An 18,352-nucleotide genomic window follows, 5' to 3' on the forward strand; every position below is an offset into this window, starting at 1 on the left:
ATTTTGTTTCCTTTTGTCTACTAAGTGGCCTTGTCCTCCAGCTCTGAGTCACAGTAAAAATTCATATAGCATTACAACAAAAAAATCAGATAGTTCATGAACAGAACACAGGAACACTTAACCCATTAAATAAATAACAGACACCAAGTATCGTGATTCATTCCGGATTTTGTGAACTCCACATATTAAATACTATCAGAAACATTTTCTTTGCACCACAGAAAAGCACAACATCAGGACAGAGGATGATTGAACAGTCACAAACCATCAGCTCTGGTTCTAATGAGCTTCCAATGTGCTGCCTAAGAAGTCAGATGTATATGAATACATCATATCAGACTAACAAGAGAAGCAGTTTGGTACTCTTCCTACTAGTGCGATGAACAGAAAGATTGTACACAAGAAGGCTTCAATCACTCCACTCTTGAAGATGCAATATCATACTATTTATTATTTGGCATGGTCCCACCTTAGTAGGCCACATGGGATGGATCCTAGCACTGCGGCATCCTCTCGTCTCCTCTCCTCCCTCCAGCTCCTCCTCAGTTCATACTGAGACACCAGGGACAATGCTAGTGATGATGGCATTGATGAAAAACTTGGTGTCAATAATATCAAACTAAGTGCATTCAGAAATACGCCTTCAGCTTCACCCTCCGCATCCACAGAGAGGTGGCAGCACCCGCAGTTTGAGCTTCAGGTGCCTGAAAAGAAACATGTTCTACTGCTGGGGAGTAAACATTGCCTGAGAAGCCACCCACTCTCTCCTCATGGAAAAGGCAGTAGTCTAGACAAAAGCATCCTGTCAGACAGACCTGGACCATAGATGGATCTTGATGTCAAGCATCGTTATAAATAACACTTCATTGCAATTACACCTCTTAAAGATGGATCAGAAACACATATCTTTGCTGAGGCAAATGGTTATTCCAGATTCTTTCTGTGGTCAAAGGCGATAAACATAATTCTACTGTATTTTGCAAAAACATTCTGTAATTTTTATCTCAGTTCCTACAAACATTTGAAATTGATCAAGTGTGCTATCAGCTACAACCAACAATGATCATCATGTCTGATACTGATTTGCTATTGACCTCTATTTCTTCAGAAAGCATGGTACTATTCATGTAAAAGATAGAAGTAGACTTTCAAAGTTAACATTGAAACCTGAAAATACAATCCTAAATGAGAGACTGTTAGCATTTCTCAGCAAATCTCAATTGCAAGCTGCAGTGGAGCTGGGGTGTTAAAATACATTTTACTAAAACTTTCTAGCCGTCATTGTTTGAAGATGATTGCAATCAATAAAATCAAAAAAAGCCTGAAATAAAATTGCAAAAGTGTATGAACTCTATAAACTCACTTCTTCATGGTTTAACTGACAGCTGCTCCACAGAAATCCCACCTAGCCCAGCAGCTTTGTTTTGGTGGAACAGTGTTGTATCTCCATGGCAATGTCTGAAACTGGCATACATTGACCACAATATCTAACACTAAGAGCCAGTAGCGACTGCCAGCTCATGACCCAGTACAACAATCCTGAAATGGACATCAAGGTTCATCACCAAGCAGTAAGACCATCTTTAGTCTGGGAACTTTTTACTGAATGGCATTGGGCATTACGTGCCTTTTTTTTTTTTTTTTTTTAAGATTACTTCTGAGATCTTTCTCTCAAGCTAATGCCTTTTTTTTTTTTTCTCCAATAAGTATTACTGAAAAGCTTACAGGTAAAAGGATTATTGTAGCTTCTACGGTTACGACCAAAGATCATTTTTCCTCCCTGGTCTGAAGTGTTTTAGGTAACAGCCTACATATGTACTGAGATAAAATTGGTAATAAATCCAACGTCTGAATTCAAAGCTAAATAGACTAGAACTAACAAACAAGTTTTGGTAAAGTGGGCTACTAACCAATACATCAGTTCCCCAAAGAGTGTTACGTCTGGATTTAAAGATCCTCAGCTGAGAGACAGCATTTTTAAAGAACATACTTTAAAGTTCTACCTAGATTAATTTAATGTAATATGGTGATTTCTATTTCATGTGGAATAGGCAGCTAGATAACTATAATAATTTCACAACTTCTAACCTATAGAGAAGCATTTGAAATTTCACAGAGGATGCACACTTTATTGCTTTCATGAGTAGCTAATCAAGGCATCCAGCAAACAGCACTCACATGCTTTAAAAATTAAGACATAAATCCTAATATCTGATAAATGCTTGGCTGTGTTTATTTAGTTATTTATTTTTAGGAAATGAAAAAAGAAATAGAAATATGCTGGAAATCTCTTTCAACATCAGTATTAAGCAGATCTTTCTATAGCTTAGGGAACACTTCTCTTTCACTTGAGGCTTAAATGGTAATTCCCTACAGTCTTCCAACCTTTTTATTCATTCCTCCCTTTTGGTGACTCAGTCCCAATGAAATGAGAAGGACATGTGGAAAAGTAAATGTATCAAAGAAATCAAACCTACAAGCCATAGCAATGTTGGCTAACAACAGCCAGGCGAATCTTTAAAGAAAAATGTTAGAAATCAGTTCTGTTTATATTCTTCAGACTAAGCATTTTTAATCACTTCACTCCCAGTTCTCAAGTCTCTGTGACACTGTGAATTCACATAAAACCTTGCATATCACAACTCAAGTTAAAGAATGTGGGCAGGATTCACTGTTGCTGTACACCTTATGTAGTTCTCAGCAAAAAATTACACAGTAAATTACAACAGGCTGGGCGATCAAGAGGAAAAATGAGGGAGAGGAAGGAAGAGAAAAATGAAACAAGCACTTTAACCTCCTCCCTTCCTACAACGAGATGGCGAATGTTTGTTTTCCTGTTCTTATTTTTGCCAGCTTGTGCACGATCATTTACCTGATTCTCTAATTTCAGTTGTCGTAGTTTCATGCCTTCATCCTCAAAAATGCTGTGAAAGTGAAAGAAACAAACAATTATTACTAGAAAATAGTTTGCATTATAAGACACAATATTCATAGACTGCAACATAACTGTCAAGATTTTAAAAAAACTGTAAAGCATAATTTCTATCCCACAGAAAGGCCAAGCCACAAGGCATTATAAAAGAAACATACTTCATGTTCTGTCAGAAACAAGACCAGCCTGTGATTTAGTCACTTTAGTAAACTGTTCTGAAAACATTTTGTAAGCAAAAAGAAACTTCATTACTCATAGATAGATAACGAGCCACTGCTGAGGTGAGCTTTGAGACAAGCCAATTCAGTATAGTCCTTTATCCTTCATAAAATACCCAATTCCAAACTAAATCAAAAAGTTGAGGCTTTGTCTTGGGTCAACCCTGTACTATTTACTTCTCCTACCAGACTTCCTAGAATTACTGTTAACACCTGTAAATGTATGCAACACCTGAAATTAATTCCCACAGACAAAAAAAAAGTAATTTCCCTACTTATTTAATAACCAATTTTCATATGAACTTTGGGTTTTGTTTCTAAGCCGTGTTTCATATAGAAACTTTTCCTTTTGTAGGATAATGAATTATTACATAAACTGCAATTTAGAGCGGTTAACCCTACGAAGAAAAAAGGTTAATTGACAAGCACATATTCTGCCTACCACAGTTGCGTGCTTTCCTCCTCCACAGCTTTGACAAAGATGTCTCTTGAAGTGAGACAACTTTAATACTGCAGGAAGAAGTCACTTAATACAAGAAACAGATAGGCATTATGTATTTTTTTTATGGTATGCGGAAAAGCAGGACTAGCCAAAATTCAAATTTAAACAAGAAATTTTGTCTGGTCTAAGTACACAGAAATGACCAGTGATGTGAAGTCACAAGCTGGCAGACAGTGCTGAATGTAACCTCAAAAAGGAAAATCAGATAAAGAAATGGCATGTGTGTGTTTGCAAAACACATGCCATAAAGTATGGATGTATGTAGTGCTAACAAGTAGAAAAGCCTCAGAGTCCGCTTAACCCATAGAGAATCCACACTACCCTGTCCAACATTGGTCCTGTTCTGGAAGGCAGAAACGTGCAGAAAAAAAGTTTTGTATGAGCACATCATAAATAACAGTTTACGTACCCTAAAACTGACGCTTACTGCCCAACAAAGGGTATTTTAAAGGAAGTTATCGATCCCATTGTTTTTTACTTTGCAGTTTTCCTGATTTCTGGATTTTTTTTTCCCGATGTATTTTACATATCATCACATAATGGCTCTAGGACCCTGGAAACACCTTGATTATAAAAACTGACCTTACTCCTCATTCGAGCTAGTAATAGGTAGCACCTTGGATTCAAAGGCAATGTGGAGGGGCTGGAAAAATCGATGTCTTTCTTGAAAAGTGATGGAAAGCTACTGATTGTCCCCACAGCAACATTTACAGTAATACACTCATCTCCATCTCAAAACAGCCACAATTTAAAAAGAAACAGACATATCTATTGAATGCAGAAGGATATATTAGTTGCCACATGAAACTACAACCTTTAAAATATGGATGACATCAGTTAAATTCTGTAAAGAGTTTGTTATAAAGCAACCAATACAGCTCTCATCAATTTTTACCAATATATGGACATATTCTTATATAAAATTAGAAACAAATATGAAATTGTACTGCGTTGATACAAATGACTGTATTTTTATTGTTTTTCCTAACAGAAAATAAGCCCATAGCAACTTGAGTCTCTTCTTCAGAAAAACAAACAGCACTACTTCTGGAAATAAGGTTCTAAGTTTTCATTTTTACCTGTATGATGATAAAACACTGGAATACTAGGTCTTGCACATGAGACTTGTGGATATCCTCAATTAATATTATTTACTTTGTATTTTTAATTTATTTTCCACCCACACTGCAATAAAGTTACGTAACTTCAAAGACTACTGGAACAGGACCATACTGCAGACTACATAAGGCCTCACCTTCGGCCACTTAATTAAGACTCAAAAGGGGTTTAAATACATAAAGATTTTAACTGGTCACAAAACTTTAGAAAACAAAAGACACAAGAGTGTTCTTTTTTAGAATTTACTTTTAAACACAGACTAAAATCACTTTATAGCAGGCAACAAAATGAGCAGCCTTCAATCTTCTCCATTAAAAAATGTAAAGATTTACATATGGATCAAAATCAAAATAATAATAATAATAAAGAGCACTGGGACACTATAAATAGTAGCTAAAAATGTTACACAATTCTTATTTACTCCTGCAACATTCCCTCCAGCACTTACTCATCAGAAAAGTATAACACAGTAACCACGCAGAAGAACTTTCTTTCCCCACCTCTCTTCCAACTTTTTTTTCTAACCGCCACAGTGAAACTGGTGTTGTTACAAACCTTGCCAGAAAAGGCTTGCAATAGTCCCTCCACAGCTCACCACTAAGGAATGCAAGCAGTGTGCTAGTACAGCTGCTGGCTTCAAATGGGAAGCCTTCTGATGGACATGCCCACACAAAACCACTATGCTCCTCGCTACGCCCTGTTCTGTTTGATGGATTTGCATGCAGTGAGTGGAATTGAATAGCCAGTAGGAACAGGAAAAATAAGCAGCATTTCCATAGCTGCAACAACATAGTTCAAAACAAAACAAAAAACGAACAAACAAAAAATCACCCTTTACCTTTGATAAATAAGAAGTGAAAATATTGAAGTAGCCTGTCATGATCTTCCTCTTTCCAACTATTGGGATAGAGCAGACTACACAACACCCTGACCACTGGTCCCTCTGCTAAATTCTGGGCTCCTCACAACACTTCCAAGGATATTGAGTTGCTTTTGTACGTGCAGAGAAGAGCAACAAAGCTGGTGAAGGAACTAGAAAACAAGAGTTATGAGGAACAGATGAAGGAACTGGAGTTGGTTACCCTGAAGAAGAGGAGGCTGAGGGGAGATCTCACTGCTCTCTACAACTACCTGAAAGGAGGCTGCAGCAGGGAGGATGTTGGTCTCTTTTTTCAGGTGACAAGTGGTAGGACATGAAGAAGCAGTCTCAGGCTGTGCCAGGGGAAATTTAGACTGGATATCAGGAGAATTTCTTCATGAAGAGGGTGGTCAAGCATAGGAACAGGCTGCCTGAGGAAGTGGTGGAATCCCGATCCTTGGAGGTACTGAGATGTGTGGGTGTGTCACTAGGATGCGTGGTTTTCTGATGGGACTTGGAAGGTCAAGTTGATGGTTGGACTTGATAATCTTGAAGGCCTTTTCTAACTTTAATGATTCTATGATTTGAATTTAGCAGAATCCTCTAGCTCTCCTACTAAAGCTTCATGATGGATAATCCTGCAAGTACCAAACTAAAGCTAAACGAATTCAGACTCCAAAATTAAAACATATTTAACAACATTGTGACTAATTCACCACTGGCCTCATAGAGGCGTGGATTTCAGCAGAAAACAGCAGTCTTTAATCAAGCCTGAATATTATTATGTTAAAAACTGTTCTCATGAAGTAAGGATACAGTCTACCTCAGATTTCAAGTGTGGCTATCCCAGATGGGAGACCTAAGCATTCCTCGTTCAAGTTACAGCAATGGACCAGTTAAGATTCCTTTATGTAATAACTGTTGAAGCTTTAAGAGGCAAATAAAAGGCTGTCTTTATTATGGACTGGTTTTCAATGAACTGGCTTGTTGCACCTGTAAGCAAGAGGCAGCAAGCAGAGGAAGTGAGAAGAGCTATAGGAAATACAGACTGTAGAAAGAATTCCCTACGTGATACAGAATTCACCAGAAAGACATGTTTGAAATACATTAGGCAAATGAAAAATCTCAAGATAGTTTTTCCTTTACTCAAAAAAATAGTATCAGACTGGTATCAGAAGTCCACTAAACAAATACCCCACACAGCTGCTTCTCCTAAATAAGCAACATCATAAGGTCTGAGAAGCTTTCCAGACAGATCAACCCATCCTGTAATTCAAGTACTTACAAGTTTGATAAATAATTGAAAGAGGAGGGTTCTCTGACCTCTTTTAAGCACGTCAGACTAGCTGACAGGAACAGACCTCACCAAAGCCTTAAAAGAAACTCTGACATGAGAGGAGGATAGATTGCTGTGCTTTTTGACTGTTTCCATTGCTTTATTTCATTTACAGGAACTCCAAGGCATAATAGAATTGCACCATTTTCCTCCACAAAGCTCCCAAACTTACCAATATTTTATGTTACATTTCTCACTCTAGAGGGCTCCTTATATCAGGACTCTTACAAGGCTAACATAATTCCTTTTTTCTTTGCAGGACAGTTTATTAATGTGGTAGTAGGGATCACAATAGTCCTAGAATTTAAGAATTGGAGAATGTGAAGAATGTGGCTTGTGGCTCATATCTTTGTCCGCTATATTTTATTTTTAGTTGTAGAAGTGCAAGTAAAATGAACTTCAGTAAGAAACACAGAGTCAGATGGTATGAAAGGGTTTTCACTCTTAACTCTCCAAAGAACTTTCCTGAGTATTGTTCTCTGTGTTCTCCTCACTACAGCTATGAAGAAAAACAAATGGTGCAGAAAATAACAAATTTGAAGCAGGATTCTTATATTAAAAAAAAAAAAAAAGTTCCACATAGAAGTTTCAGTGATGTCTCTGGAAAGTGGCTGAGGAACAGAATTAATCTGTAATGCACCTTCCAATCCACAGAAGCAAGGAATCCAATTTGCTTTCCTTGCAACTGACACAATTTTATATTGTTCACCTCTGGGAAAATGTGTAACAGCACCCACTGGAGTGAGGACTACCAAGTTGTTCCGCCTTCCCGAAGGTAGAGGAGTTTTCTTTGGTCGACACAGGATATTCTTTGCTTCATAATTAAGTGAACGGCCAGAGAGACTCCTGAGGCAAAACAGGATCTGCTGCGAATCAGCCATGAAATGCCACTCCCATTTCTAAGTGACACAGCCCACATTGCATCAACACTTGAATTACAAGTTATTTTCAAGCAGTTGATATTTCAACAAGGGAAAGTTTTACCCTCTGTTTTTGTGTTGGTTTTAAAATAAGAATCCTTTATTCAGGAAAACAGTTTTATCTTTGATTCTTCCCCAAAGAAACAAGCACAGATTTCTAATGCCAATAGCATGCTGTTTAAAGAAACATTTCACAAAACTTGTTTGGATAGTTTTTCACGTACTGAACATAACATGGGAAGAATGATATGGGACCAGTTAACACATAATTTTGGAAGCAATCCTGAATGAATGGATATATTACAGTGAAAAAAGATTCACTTTAGAAAAATTTGAAAATTAGTAGTAGCAAGTATCTTAATTTAAAACTACTCAAGAAGATCCTAAAGAAACTAAATGGCAAATTAGTCCTTCACAATTTCTACTCCTACCTACATCTCAGTTAAAAAATGGAACTTTAGCATGGAATTATTAGGTGCTTTGAAGTTACATGTCCCAGGAATGTACCAAAACAAAACAAACAACAACAAAAATCACTAAGGCTGGAACTCTGAGGAATATATATATATATTCTTCATACACACACACACATTTTGCTATTACTGTGGCAAAACAGATGCCCCAACAACTCAGTGCAATAGAAATACCAAGCTGAAGAAAAGAATTAAGGAAACAATAATCCAAGATACATGTGCTACAGAAAAAAAGCTTTTGTTACAAAACATGAACAGATTAACTTCTGTTGTCAAAAGCCAAGAGAACATTCAATTTGATACAAACCTATTCTTGCAACACCATGTTCTCCATACTTAAATAATACAGGCAATGATACCATTAAATACAAAATGCCTTAATAAGAGAAGTGTAGCTGAAAGTAAGAGGCTGTTTAGCTTAAAACAGCTGAAAAAGAATACATTAGACTTGGCCTAAAGGAGTTCTTTTGGAAATTCATCTGTTTTGATGTGACTGCTCACATGCCAGATGTAACTGCTGCAGTCTACTACTGACTGACTGCAGCTAAGTTAATGCAAAAAAAAAAAAAAAAAAAGGAGTATTTATCAGTACAGGGGAGACAAACTTCTGTTTCTTAATAGAATCATAGAATGACTTGGGTGGGAAGAGACCTTAAAGATTGTCTAACTCCACCCCCCTCATTGGCAGGGATGCTGCCCACTAGATCAGGTTGGCCAAGGCCCCATCCAGTCTGGTCTTGAACACCTCCAGGGATGGGGCATCCACAGCTTCTCTGGGCAACCCGTTCCAGTGCCTCACTACCCTTATGGCGAAGAATTTCCTCCTAATGTCTAGACTAAATCTGTCCTCTTTTAGTTTAAAACCATTCCCCCCTTGTCCTATCATTATCTGCCTGAGTAAAGAGTCCTTTTTTTTGTAAGACTCCTTTAAATACTGAAAAGCTTCAATAAGATCATCCCAGAGCCTTCTCTTCTTCAGGCTGAACATCCCCAGCTGTCACAGCCTTTCTTCATAGGAGAGGTGCTCCAGCCCTCTGATCAACTTTGTGGCTGGCTCTCTTCTGGACCTGCTCTAACAGGTCCACATCCTTCTGGTGCTGGGGGCCCCAGACCTGTACACAGTACTCCAGCTGGGGCCTCACAAATGCAGAGTAGAAGGGGACAATCACCTCCCTCGACCTGCTGGTCACACACACCTCTGTTGATGCAGCCCAGGAGACAGTTGGCCTTCTGGGCTGCAAGTGAGCACTGCTGGCTCAGGTCGAGCTTTTTGTCCACCAGAAACCCAAGTCCTTCTCAGCAGGGCTGCTCTCAATGAGTTCTTCTCCCAGTCTGTCCTCATGTCTGGGATTGCCCAGACCCAGGTGCACCACTGTGCACTTTAATTTGTTGAACCTCATTAGGTTCACGTGGACCCACTTCTCAAGCTTGTCCAGGTAGTAGAACGCATTCCAGTGATTTTATAAGGTAAAATGAAATGACATAGGCAAGGTGAAATAGCCATTCAGAAGCATCACCCCTATCTTCAGTCTCAAAAGGGCATCTGTGGAAGCACAAAACTCTAGAATAAAATTATGATCTTACAAATGCAATGGAATATTCTCTGCGCTATTTCATACCCACACAAACACATGTTGAAATAGGAAAAACTAATGTGGCAGGAGATGGTAGCATGAACTAAATAGGAACATGATAATAAATTAACAATATCAAAAAAATGAGGGGTCTGTGGGAGAAAAATGTAATTATGGTGAAACAAAGAATAAAGCATGTTATCTCATCCCTTTATCAGCAATAGCTTGATACTGTCTCACTTGGTACCAAGCTGACCATGAGCCAGCAATGCAATGTACCCTCACCCCTAAGGTGGCTGGCTAACAGCACTGAGGGCTGCATTTGCAGATAGCAGCAAGTTGGGCAGGAGCGCTGATCTGCTTGAGGGCAGGAAGGCTCTGCAGAGAGACATGAATAAGCTAGATCAATGTGCCACATCCAGTTGTATGGGCACTCAACAAGGCTAAACGCTGGGAGCTGCACTTGGGTCCATAATGTGAGAATTAAAGCTGTGTTTCTGCAGTAGAAAATTCCACTAACCTTGCATATTTGAAACTAATTGGGAAGGCATAACAGTGTGTGTGTGGGGGGGTATGTTAAGCAGATAAGGAGGAAACAAGCATCAGGTAGTAGTGGATATAAGGCTATTATACATTTCTGTTGCGCGCTCCTGCTTGCAGGACATCCACCATTGCAATCATGAATAAACATGTTACTTCACCGAGATCCTCACCTGAGCCTGCGTTATTGGCTGCAGATTGCTTCTCACAATGACTTTCGTACGCTGCAGTATATGATCAGGGAAGAGTGGCTGGAAAACTGCCCAGCAAAAAGGACCTGGGGGTGTTAGTCAACTGCTGGCTGAACATAAGCCAGCAGGGTGCTCAGGTGGCCAAGAAGGCCAATGGCATACAGGCCTCTACTGGAAATAGTGTGGCGAGCAGAGCTAGGGAATGGATTGTCCCTCTGTACACGACAGCACTGTTGAGAGCACATGTTGAGTATTGTGTTCAGTTTTGGGCCCCTCACTACAAGATAGATATTGATTGGCTGGAAAGCATTCAGAGAAGAGCAATGAAGCTGGTGAAAGGACTGGAAGACATATGAGAAGTGCCTGAGAGAATCAAGTTTGTTTAGTCTAGAGAAAAGGAGGCTGAGGGGAGACCTCATGGCTCTCTACAACTACCTGAAAGGAGGATGCAGCGAGGTGGGCATCAGTCTCTCTTCTCACATGACAAGCGATAAGATGTAAGGCAATGGCCTCAAGTTGTACCAGGGGAGGTTGAGATTGGTTATCAGGAAGAATTTATTCACGGAAAAGGTGGTTAGGCATTGGAATAGGCTGCCCATGGAGGCAGTGGAGCTGCCATCCCTGGAACTATTTAAGAGAGATGTGGACGTGGTGCTTAAGGACATGGTTTAGTGGTGGACTTGTAGCACCTGGTGGATGGTTGGACTTGATGATCTTATGAGTCTTTTCCAACCTAAATAATTCTATGATTAGGAAGAGCACTGCCAGCATGTCAAGGGAAGTGGCCCTTCCTCTCTGCTCAGTACCAGTAAAGCCATAACATTACTATGTACAGTTCTGGGCTCCCCAGGAAAAGAAAGACATGGACATGCTGGAGCAAGTCCAACAAAGGGCCACAAAGATTATTAAGGGACCAGAGCATCTCTCATATGAGGTGAGTCTGAGATAGCCAGGACAGTTCAGCAAGGATCTTTTCAAGGTATATGTAGGTACCTGATGGCAGGGCATAAAGGAGATGGAGCATGTAGTGCCTATGGACAGGACAAGAGGCAACAGTCACGATTTAAAACACATGAAATTCCATCTGAACACAAGAAAACATTTCTTTTTACTGTGAGGCTAGTCAAACACTGGAAGAGGTTGCTCAGCAAAGTTGTGGAGTTTCCTTCTGTGGAGATACTCAAAAGCTGACTTGACACCATCCGGTGCAACCTGTTCTAGTTCACCTTATTTGAGCAGTAGGGTTGCATGAGATGATCTCCAGAGGCTCCTCCTAACTTCCATGATTTCCTGATTCTGTGTGTTTGGATTCTGGAGATCACAAGATCCATGGAAATAGTTTAGAGTCTAGGTCTTAGAGAATGAGTTAGGTGACAATAAATAATTCAGGCTGTTACAAGAAAATGCAACAGAAACACTAGCATCACAAAATGGTTAAACTACGAGCTTAGAACTATTTTGACTAATGTACTGTTTTGTATTTCATACAGCATTCAAAATTGACTCATCAGGTACCAAAGATTAGCTCCTACTACTTGGAACAAGGGGAATGGAACAATGAAAAAGCAGCACTCTTTGAACAGATGCTAGAAAGTCTTCTAACTGGGTTATAAAGAGAAGTGCAAACAAAAGCCAGTGTTGTTCTCCGTTAGACTATGGTGGGAAAACAGAAGATGGATTCATGTTTCCTTAGCAAGAAAAGTCTCACATAATTGATTACAGCATACCTGAATTGAAAGGAATATCCTTTTCCTGGAATGAAGACCAAGAGAACACCAAGATGGAAATCCACATAGGCCACTATTACAATCATTGGGGATGCTGGGAGGGAGGTACAGAGGAAGACAACAACACAAATGTGCACATTCACTTATTTTCAGGTGCGTAGACAAATGGGGTTTAAAACAGGGCTTTATTAAAATATTTGTAAGAGGAGGGGGACAAGGAACCTCCAGCCAGGCATATTCCTTCAAGAGTTCATAGCTGGTGACTCACAGGGATCCTGGCATTGACATGGAAGATACAAATTTGTAACATGAGTAAGAATTTGTAAAATGAGTAAGGATCCTTCAGTTCTTAACCACCGATTCAACTGCAGAATGCTGTGCTTCCAAAAACCATCTGTATTCAGGTTAATCTAATGAAACTTAAGTTTCTGCTGTGAAGCAGGAACTGTCGTAAGCAGAACACCAGGTTGCATTCAATGTCCTTTCAACTACATACTCCAAATCCCCAGGGATATTTCATGTATACGCATTGGCAAGATCCACAGGGTCTTACGATTCCTGTAGTCTTCAATTTGTGAATTATTAAACCTTGCCTGTCACTTCTGTTGGCATTGCACTCCATTACAACACAAAATCATTTAAATGCAAAGCAATTGCTATTCTCCCCTAGCAACAAAGTCAGCAGTTAAACAGCACACAGCGTGCTTAACCCAGACTAGAGAGCAAAACACAAAAAGTTCCCTGAAAATAAGTTTACTGCACGTCATGCCACAAATTGTTTTGTCTGCTAAGCCAAAAAATAAGGGAAAGAAATTAAGTTTTCTAAATTAACAGTCTAGAATGGTATGTGGAGTTTTAGTCCCGGTCCAGTTCTTGTAAGTTTTAATGAGGAAGCTATTAAGAAGACTGAAACAGCAAAATTTAATTTCCATCCCAAACTAGATGACTGAGCAATATACTAGATTTAGATTCTTGGTTTTTGTTTGTTTGTTTGGTGTTTTTTTTTTTTGGCCTGTAATTTCACATAAGAATTTTAGATTGAAAAGGAGTGCAGAAGTGATCACAGACTTCTCTAAGAGTAACAGGCTGTTAGAGTTTTAGTATCACACAGGAGATGTTTTAAACAACACTAGGACTAAGGGTAAATGTTCTTGTAGTAGTCTAAAACACTAGCTCTAGGCGTATCAACAAATTCACTTACAAGAGCAGTCATTCCATAAACCCAATTACAATACATTTAACAGCTTTATTGTGGAGATTACCCAGCTGTGTCCCACTGATAAAACAAGAGACCGGAGCTATCCTAGTGCAAGACAATTTGCAGAAACAGTTTTCACACAACAAGTCACAATTATCTTGAAATCTGGGCACTTCCCCCTCCTACAGATGCCATATCGACAGTTGTTAAAAAAAAAAAAAACCAGGAGAAAAAAATAACCTTCGCCTCTATAAAAATGGGTCATCAGTAACCTAAAGCATAAGAAATGGGAGAACTTAGCTGAAGAGACAATTCAAATAAACAGCAACTTTAAGACTTTTATTGTTCTAACAATTGCAGTTACCAAGCGTGAACATTTCAAGTTGTGTCTGGAAATTTTAGTGACAAGAACAGTTTTGCTACTTTTTCTCTCTCTTCCCACTGCTGTCTGCATCACAGGAAGTGAACTGATTCCCTCTTTATTCACATTGACAAGAGCAGCAACAACCTGTAGCCACAAAGGTATTCTCTTCTTTCTAAAATGCATTCCTAGGAGTACATCTCAACTGCATTTAAAAATATTTACAAATTTATACCATTTTAGACAGATTTCTTGGTAATGCTCAGATTTTAAAGGGACTGGGCAAACAAGATATTAAGCCAATTCTCTTTTATCTAAGGATAAGATTTGTGAAATTGTAAACCCTGGGACTTACAAAACAGTTCTTGTTAATTCCAAGAAGGTCACCAGCACCCAAATAAAAATACCCAAGGGCTAACAGAGATGTTATAAGGATTTTAAAAGGAAACCTGGACTTTTCTGTCCTGTCTGGATTACAAGTATAGCTAAAATCATTAGCAAACAACTTTGATTTTTTTTTTCTCCACAAACTTATAATTTAGGTGCATCTATGCAAAACAATCAAGCCCAGCTGTTTCCCAAGACTCCCAACAACCTCAACTATGCTACAGTCTTTCAACTATGGAAAGGCCTTTTGGCTGGAAATCACTTTTGAACATTTTTCAGTCCACAGGCTCATAATCTTTGGAAATTTAGCTTATTGACAATAGGCCCTTTTTCTTCATTACCTTTTGAAGACACTCTGGAGTAACCTGGGATTCCCAAACTGAAAAACACTAACTCGTGTGTTTAGTCACCAGGAAAGCATCCAAAGTATGGGAGGTGTGGTGGTTTTACCCAGCTGGGCAGCTGATCTCCACCATAGCCACTCTCTCACTCCTCCTCCTCAAAGGGGAAGGGGGAGAAAATACAATGGAAAGGGCTCAAGGGTTAAGATAAGGACAGGGAGATCACTCAACAATCATCATCACAGGAAAAACAGGCTCAGCATAGGGAGATTAATATAATTTATTACCTATTGCTAACATGCTAGAGCAGTGAGAAACTAAAAGCAAACTAAAAACACCTTCCCTCCCATCCACCCGCTTCTACATTCTCCCCCCAGGCAGCGCAGGGGAATGGGGGCTGCGGTCAGTCCCTGATGCTTCGTCTCTGCCCCAAATTCTCTCTGCCCCTGCTCCACGTGGGGTCCCTCCCACGGGATGCTGTCCTTCCCAACCTGAGCCTGCGGGGGCTGCCCACAGGCAGCAGCTCTTCAAGAACTGCTCCCACACGGCTCCATACCACGGGGTCCATCCCCCAGGAGCAAACTGCTCCAGCACGGGTCCCCCACGGGCGGCAGCTCCCTCCAGACCCCCTGCTCCTGCGTGGGCTCCTCTCCACGGGCTGCAGCTCCAGCCCAGGGCCTGCTCCTGCGGGGGCTCTCCATGGGCCGCAGCCTCCTCCAGGCCACATCCACCTGCTCCACCGGGGGCTCCTCCACGGGCTGCAGCGTGGAGATCTGCTCCGTGTGGGACCCATGGGCTGCAGGGGGACAGCCTGCTCCACCAGGGGCCTCTCCGCAGGCCGCAGGGAACTGCTGCTGCCTGCCTGGAGCACCTCCTGCCCTCCTGCTGCACTCACCTGGGGGGCTGCAGGGCTGGTGCTCACTCCTCTCTCCCAGCTGCTGGTGTGTAACACGCTTTTTCCCTTTCTTAAATCTGCTCTCACAGAGGTGCAACCAGTGCATCTCACTGGCTCACCCTGGCCAGTGGCAGGTCCCTTTGGAGCCAGCTGAAACTGCTCTTATCTTACAAGGGGCAGCTTCTGAACTCTTCCCACAGAGGCCCCACCTGCAGCTCCTCACTACCAAAACCTTACCACGTAAAATCAATACAGGAGGGACCATTGTAGTTGACATCCATTTTTGTAATCTCTGTAGACTCAGTCAAGACTTCAATGTCCTGAAAATGATGTTCTTCATATGTGACATCTGCAAGCCAGAAGCTGAATCGCATTTGGAAGGCAGCGTGTGGGAAGCTTTAAACATCGCTATTTACTATATAATTATTGTGTGAAATGGTAAAGTTCATTAGTCTCCAAGACTGTCAAACGCATAGTACTGTAAGACTCAAATCACCTTCTCAATATTTTAAAAGCTTACTATGATTTTAGTTAATTCATCTGAATGTGTTCACCTTATCCAACATTTTTAATTTCAGACTTTCCCAAATGAAAAGGAATGTTGTAGCACTAATCAAACCCACGAAATAGCTCAATCAGTATTATCATTCTATAAAGCATTAAGACAGCTGTGTCATGTCTAGCTGGAAGCCAAAGTTTATATTGTTGATTATTAGCAATAACGCACCACATTCATTTTTCTTTGCAAGAAGACTGCTTGGACAAGTAACAAATTCATCAAATCACAGAATATCTTGAGTTGGAAGGGACCCACAAGGATCACTGAGTCCAAACCCTGGCTCCACACAGGATCTCCCTAAAATAAAACCATGTCTGAGTGCATTGTCCAAACACTTCTTGAACTCCATCAGGCTTGGTGCTGTGACCACTTCCCTGGGGAGCCTGTTCCAGTGCCCAATAACCAATTGGTGAAGAACCTTCTCCAATATCCACCCTGAACCTCATCTGTCACAGACTCATGCGATTTTCTTGGTCCCAAAATGGAGCCCTGTGGAACCCCACTAGTGACTGGCCACCAGCCTGATGTAACCCCATTTACTCTAACTCTTTGAGACCAACCATCAACCAGTTGTTCACCACTCGTATTATGTATTTACCTAGCTGTACGCTAGACATTTTGCCCAGAAGGATACTGTGAGAAACTTTACTGAAATCCAAAAACATCAACTGGCTTCCATTGGTCAACTAGGTGGGTGACGTTGTCATAAAAGGAAATTAAGTTCATTAAGCAGAACCTTCCCCTCGTGAACCCATGTTTTCTGTGACCAATGACTGTATTGTCTTTCAGGTGTTTTTCAGTAACTCCCAGAAAAATCTTTGTTATAATTTTACCAGGCACTGAAATGAGACTGACAGGTCTGTAGTTACTGGGGTCTTCTTTCTATTCCAGTTTTCAAAAAGGACAAATGTTTGTTAGCTTCCAGTCAAGTCGGACCTCTCCAGTTTGCTTTGCCAAACAAGAGCTGTAATTACTAAATTAGTCATTTATGGCTAACTTTACTATTCTCTTCTTAGGAAAAGACTTTTCCTAAGAATACAGTTGTGGGGGTTTTGTTTGTCTGTTTTTGTCTTCCTGCAATTTATTTTAGTGTTCCTGAACATTCCAAGTCAAAAACCTAAAAATAATAGGCCTTAAATATCTACTTAAAGACCGTGTACATTTATTTAGGTTCCTGTATTCTGGTATTCTTACCTTAATCAATGGAGACTAATAAAGAAAATAGATTATTTCTTTAATAAACTGGGGCTGAGAGGGATGAACTTGCACTAATGTTAGGCTGTTCCTGTGAGGCACCCATATAAATGTGCAAAACAAGTTTCTTAGCAGAAAGAAGTTGTGCTACTACAACTTTACAGAAAAGCAGCGTTGTTTCCTGTGGCTTCAATTCTGTAAAAATTTAAAGTCTAATATCTGTGCAAGAAAATTTATTGGCATAAGGTCATTAAAAAAAAAAAAAGCTTCTAGAATTGGTATACAAACCTCAGTCTTAGAAGATTTCTTCTTTCTGCTGACTTTACCGTTTCACAGCATATTTGGTTGACCCACGAGATTAGTGGATCCCTTCCCACTTCATTGCCCCTCTTCACCCTCCTCAACTAAAATTACAAAGCTTATCCCAAACAAACACCTCCTCTCTTCTACATCAGCTGCCCGCATCCTCACATTTAACCTCAAGTGTTTTTTGCCATTCAGACGCCACAGGCGTAACCCCCTTGCAAAGTCTCACCCCCACAACTAACAGACACGTTGTTCCCATCACGCTTCAGCCCCCTTCAGCCGCTCCTTGCCGCCGGCCGCCTTCGCATCGGCGCGGCCAGGCCACAGCGGGGAGGCGGCGCAGAGGAACCGCTGCCTGATGCCGCCCCCGCTCCGGCCCCTCCGGTTTCGCTCCCGGTGGCGCTGCCTCGCCCCGCCGGCCCCGCTCCCTCACTCACCCGCCGCCGGCCGTGCCCCGGCCCCCGCCGCCCTCCATGGCCGGCCCCGCCGTTGCCATGGCCCCGCCTCGCCGCGCAGCGTGGCGGCGGAACTCGCTGCCGCCGCCCCGCCCCGCCCGGAGCGCGGGGACCGCGCATGCGCGGCAGCCGCCGCCGGCCGCCCGAGGGCGGAGCGCGCTGCCGGCCCGCGGGGCTCCCCTCACACCGCCCCCCGCGGTGCCACGGCGGGGGCCGGGGCTGCGGTCGGCTTCCCTCCTCATCCTCGGGAGCAAAGTTTTCCGTG

General features: G+C 41.3%; 1 protein-coding gene across 6 annotated transcripts in view; it reads right to left on the minus strand.

The window, feature by feature from the left end:
• TULP3 (TUB like protein 3) overlaps positions 1–18,352 on the minus strand; it is a 35,999-nt gene that overhangs the window by 17,396 nt on the left and 251 nt on the right. For 3 of the 6 annotated variants that reach the window (XM_067005294.1, XM_067005289.1, XM_067005284.1), the window contains exons 1-2: positions 18,070–18,329; positions 2,873–2,924 (exon numbers count right to left, since the gene is read on the minus strand). In XM_067005294.1, coding sequence (XP_066861395.1) covers positions 2,873–2,924; positions 18,070–18,329 — 312 coding nt within the window. The other 3 variants (XM_067005305.1, XM_013199960.3, XM_013199961.3) reach the window with 3 other exon arrangements.

The sequence above is a fragment of the Anser cygnoides genome, chromosome 1, assembly GCF_040182565.1.
Source record: "Anser cygnoides isolate HZ-2024a breed goose chromosome 1, Taihu_goose_T2T_genome, whole genome shotgun sequence".
In the NCBI taxonomy this organism is placed as follows: Eukaryota; Metazoa; Chordata; class Aves; order Anseriformes; family Anatidae; genus Anser; species Anser cygnoides.